The 5,463-nt window shown below is 37.1% G+C and overlaps 1 protein-coding gene across 1 annotated transcript; it reads right to left on the bottom strand.

Annotated features, from left to right (window-relative positions):
* Nucleotides 1-331: 331 nt before the first annotated feature.
* LOC145127368 (uncharacterized) lies at nt 332-4,735 on the bottom strand. Its single transcript, XM_079062583.1, has 3 exons — nt 4,477-4,735; nt 3,002-4,348; nt 332-2,904 (listed from the first exon to the last, which is right to left on the bottom strand). The coding sequence occupies exons 1-3, from the start codon at nt 4,733-4,735 to the stop codon at nt 332-334; spliced, it is 4,179 nt and encodes a 1,392-aa protein (XP_078918709.1).
* Nucleotides 4,736-5,463: the final 728 nt, after the last annotated feature.

The raw sequence follows: 5,463 nt of genomic DNA, 5'->3' as shown, positions 1-5,463 counted from the left end.
TCGAATCAAATTAGCCTTTATCTCCCAGGCAACCACATGCTTCTATTGCATCTCCCTGCCAAAAATGAATGGTTTTATATGTATATGTATAAGTATCTAACATAGAATTGATTATAATTGACAATTGCATGTAATATTATGGTGAATGCGCTCACACTTTTATCAAGGAATACGTAGCAACATTCAGCTTTTTTCCCATATGATAACCATTTCCTAATGACTTTTATTTCTATTGGCTTGTCTCCATCACCAGGGTTTAAGTTTGCTACCATAATTGTATCCATTTTCTAGGTATATAAAATTTGTGGCCTATCTGAACTCCAGTGATGACTTATGCCTGAATAAGTCTTGGTAGAAGCTGTGTGATAATCATCCTAGTTCCATTGCAGAGCCCTTCCATCTGATTCATGTTGCGGAGTAACATGATTGGAATACCAACTTTTAGTTGAAGACGGTGAGTAGGAAAACCACTGAAGTTAAGCAGGTTCAAATATTCAGACGGATAAAGAACCTCTGTATCCCCTCTATCATTCGCATGTGGAATAACTGAGTCGAAACTTAGATAAACAATAGGTTTCCCTGGCAGATTACACAATATGAGGTTGTTAATTTCATCTGCAGTTTCGTTTTTAGGGCAAACAATGGCTTTGTCACAAAACATGGTTGCTCTTGGATTATGAAAAATGTCTTCGTCATATATAAAGTGAACTAAATCCTTAAGAGCATCTTCATGATCTGGTATGAGATATTTTTCTGGTATCTCTACCCATTTGGTGTCAGTAGGATCATCTTCATCATCTACACCAACACATCCATCTCCTATCTGCAACAACCATGATGAAAAAGCAGCAATTTCTTCTTTTTCTTTGGTACTCAGATTAGGTTGAAGAAGCCTCATATTTTTTGATAATTTACATACTTTGAAATGGCTCCATACCGACGATTCAACTATAGATGACTCTATGATGTCTCTCTTGCTCCCTTTAGGTTTTACAGGTAAAGTTTGTCTGAAATCCCCACCCACCAGCACTGATTTTCCACCAAAAGGTTGCGTTGGCTCATTAAGTATATCTTTAAGTGTCTTATCTAATGCCTCAAAGCATCTTCGATCTGTCATTGGTGCCTCGTCCCAAATAATCAGTGCAGTTTCACTAAGCAAACGGGCAAGCTGTGTGTTTTTACTTATGCTACAGATGGAGTTATTTGTAAGGTCCAATGGAATCTTGAATCGAGAATGTGCTGTTCTTCCTGAGGGCAGCAAAAGAGATGCAATACCAGAAGATGCAACTGCTAAAACAATTTTCCCAGCAGACCTGAGCGCATAAATGATTGTGGTCCAAAGGAATGTTTTACCGGTACCACCATGTCCATAAACAAACATAAGCAGTTGATGGTTTTGCAAAGAAGCTTTCATAACAGTCTCATAAATAGTATGTTGCTCGGAATTAAGCGCAGACACCATAACTTCCTTTTTTTGGGTCAGAGAAACTCTATCATAATTTCTCTCCTCCATGAGCAATTTATTTTTTAATTTTGCAAGCAAATGCGGTGGAGGCATAGGCAAACCATAATCACAAAGCGAGGAATAACTGTTATTAGAATTTAGCAAGATCTGTAACTCATATAAGACATACTGTTGCAAGTCAACTTCATTAACATGTAAGTTCACAACATGTGAATCTGCAGCTGGTCTTTGGACTATATCATCCCTCATTCGCCGCCATTGTTTTGTCCATAGAGCAAGAGGATCTACAACATCACAAAATATAAGCATGTGAGCAAACAGGGATCTGAGTTCTTCAGCAGTTGCCCAGCTAGAAGCATCATCGAATGCATATTTCCATTCTTTGTCATCACCAAGCAGCCCCAATTGTTCGCATGCAGCACGATAGGTTGGAAATATGACATCGCCTACTGTCTTGATATCATTAAATGTCTGACATCCAACCTGGTGACTAAGAAGCATCCTTAGATAAAAGAGCTCACCACATGTTGGATGAATATAGATTAATCTTCCAATAGGAGGCGTCTTCTTTGACTTTCTACGACACCAGTCCTTCCCTCGAGCAATCCATTTATATTTTGATAGATAATCAAGATAAGTAAGATGATGACCGTTGTCATCAATCTGATTGTTTTTTAGCCATTGTGTAAGAGTTTTTTTCTTTATCATTGGATCATCAACAACATCTTGTAACAGTTGTTTGTCCTTAAACGTAACTGTTTTCATGTTTTCCAAATGAACTGCAAGCACTTGCACGGCAGGATTTCGATGATGGATGTGAAAGTCGAATATCCTCCAAGCTGCCTCATGAGGGCAAATGAATCTAGCATCTACAAAGTTTTGTATCTCATTGATGTTGCTCGTTTTTTTATCAACTTTATCAGAAGGCTCGCCTAGAGATTTAGTAATTTTGGCTCTAATACGGTCAGCTCCTTTGGAAATGTATTTGAATAAGTATTTAATCATCATACTCCAACCACAATATTCAACATTGATATGAGCCTGAAAAACCAGAGAAAGATTTTTGTTGTATGGGACAACATATCCATTATCTAGGTTGATTCCATATTTCACTACAAAGCACCCATCATTTCTTCTCTTATAATGAACATACCCATCCTTATCAAACCGTGTGACATCTTCATATTTTTTTGGAAAATGCTTTGAACAGACCCCATCAAACATGCATGGTGCTTTCATCTTTGCAAGACCGCATGTTCCATGCATCATAAGCTCGGTGACAATCTTGTAGAGTTGAGGATCAACGACTGGATCAGGGATTTCAGTAGAAATAAACTGATCAAGCTGTTCTGGGGTATGAATTTTATATGGAGGTGACACCCACAGGAGAGTATGGCAATGGGGCAGGCCTCTTTTTTGGAATTCTATAGTATACAGCTCTGCATGCATAAGAAAAAAAACATAAGATAAGGATATAAGATTTTGAGACAATATATTGTAATGGATGAACAATATGCCAGTTAATAATGACATTACCTGCTACAACCTGTCCAAAAGGTTTTTCATTTTTCAAATAGTGAATAAAATCCTTAACCTTCATCTCGAATATTCTAGCAATAATATCAGCCCTGTCCTCAGCCTTCATTCCAGGATATTGTGCTAGATATCTTGAAATCTCTGGCCATTTAACATTGCAAGTGTATGTTATAAAATATTGAGGATTTCCATGTACTCTACATATAGCACGTGCATCCTGATAATGCTTGTACATATATCTAGGACCGCCAGTAAAAGACGCGGGCAATATTTTCCTTTTCCCGACATCATGTCCATCAGAATCACCTTTCAATAACGCATCATGAACGCCCTGAAGGTACTCGGTCCTAAAAACATCTTGCATTGATTCAATGTAATCCAATCTATTTTGCTCAATAGATATATATGCATTAACTAAAAACTGTTGGAACAACCTGCCTCCTCTAGGTAACAATGCATATATGTTGAACCGATCATGTAGTTGAAAGCTGTAAAACATATTCATCGTCAGTTGCTTATCACCTATACATCCATCATTTACTTGCTTAAGCTCAATCGACCAACCATGCTCACCAAAAACAAACAGTAACGGGAACTGCAACGCCATATACAAAGGATGCAACTTATTTATTCTTCGAGGCCGCCCATCTCTCATGCGGATTATTATGTCAAAATCATTTTTACATGTAGGCCCGCTGTCATAAACAATTCCGCCTAGCACACCCAGAGTAGGAGCATTATAGCGCATTTGGTTTCCACTATTATATAACCTGACCATGAACTCTTGAGGTTGTTCGTGAAGACATATATCTCTAGCTGTTCTGAATAGCTTGACTAAATCATTGATTTTGTCGAAAATGTCAATCAAAGTCTTGACAATTTCTGGTTTTAGATCGCCACATTCAGAGCCACTAAAATGACGAAGTCTGTTGCAAACTTCATTATTAGTATCATAGATATACATTTGCAAGAACCTTGGATTACCATCAGTTGGTGGACACAAAGATCCCATCCAATGAGAAATCTGCCCTTCTACCTTGAATACATAAGGCCCTGACCCATTATTAACTGAATCATCCACTTTTTCCCCGAACGAAGTCATGGCGAACATCATGTTATAAGCACGGATGTTTTCCATAAAGTGCTTATCTTTAAAGAGTTCTTTAATTATCTCTGGAGGCTGCCTTGGTAGCGGCAACATTACCCGACCGCCTTTGCAACAACGACTATATTTAGGTCTTTGATTTTCGGGAAGACCTTTCCGTCGTTCAGCATACCAGAAGCATGCATAACAATGCTCGCAGATTTGGTCACAATCACCCAAATCCAAATATGCAGTAGATGGACCTGGAAAACATGACAAACAACATAGTTAATAACATCTGAGTCATGCTTAAGCAGGTGGCGAACATATCATGTATACACATGAGAAACCCCATCAAGAAGAATGGCAGACGAATTTTTTTTAGACATACCATTGATTCTGTTACTGTGACTATCACCTGAACCAAAAGATTGAGAATTATGAGGTTGTTGGACATGAGGTGTTGACATATGAGAGTCCTTGAATACCGAAAGTTTTGTACACATAAGCCTTTTTGACACACGATTTTTTGTAGATTTAGAACTCGATGGGCTATCAGAAAAAGCATGTGGGCTGGATTGTGGAGAAGAAACATAATTTTCAAGTGGATGTTCATCATTATGATTAAGCTTTTTCTTTTTGCGTTGCATATTGTTGTGAAACGAATCGGTGAAAGAAATAAGTTGGCTTTTAATATAATGGAAAATCATAACAATATAAGATAGAGGCATCAAGATATAGCAAAAACAAATCAGTTAGTAAAGAAAAAAGGCCAAGCTAAATAAGCGATGAAAACAACACATTATACATAACACGGCTTAGAGGGTACCTTTTTGAAATCCAAAGGTAGGAAATAGAACTAAAGCAACAGATAACAATATAAGGAACCTGAAACAATCATTTAATGGCTAAGAATGTAGACATGGGCATTAAATCATTTACATGTAACATAATAAAAATCAAATTTAACAATTGTTCAAACTTTGATGCTAATATTTTTTTGTTTACCAAAGGAAAAATGCATTATGGCAGCAAGCAAAGAAACAAAACTGGTATTTTTGTTTATTAAAGGAAAAATGGATTATATAAGTACACTTTCAATATGTTATTCAGGGAGAAAGAGAAATTAAGGCATTTAATTAATAATCGGGAACTGAGATTAATGAATCTGTGAAGAATAAACTAAAATGAGGAATTTTTACCTTTGTCTTGCTGTCTTGGGAGCTCCATTCAGACCACTGTTATGCTTGCTTCTCTTATGACCCCTAAAGCCGAAAGTCGATTGCAAGAATGGAATTGTGAAGATGAACAGACGGTGGTGATTGAAGGCCACAATAGTTTTTTTTACTAAATTTGTTTATTGCTGGTCTACTTTTAC

This window comes from Lactuca virosa, chromosome 7 (genome assembly GCF_052849685.1).
Source record: "Lactuca virosa cultivar CGN04683 chromosome 7, Lactuca_virosa_CGN04683_v6, whole genome shotgun sequence".
In the NCBI taxonomy this organism is placed as follows: domain Eukaryota; kingdom Viridiplantae; phylum Streptophyta; class Magnoliopsida; order Asterales; family Asteraceae; genus Lactuca; species Lactuca virosa.
Note: the sequence above shows the minus strand (reverse complement) of the source record. Positions and strands in the feature narration are given on the sequence as shown.

What these genes read in the sequence shown, in the direction of transcription:
- LOC145127368 (XM_079062583.1), bottom strand. Translation starts at nt 4,735, where the DNA reads ATGCAACGCAAAAAGAAAAAGCTTAATCATAATGATGAACATCCACTT. An exon ending in TCACAGTAACAGAATCAATG is followed by an intron (nt 4,349 to 4,476) that starts GTATGTCTAAAA and finishes CATGTTTTCCAG; the next exon opens with GTCCATCTACTGCATATTTG. An exon ending in TTTTGGACAGGTTGTAGCAG is followed by an intron (nt 2,905 to 3,001) that starts GTAATGTCATTA and finishes TTATGCATGCAG; the next exon opens with AGCTGTATACTATAGAATTC.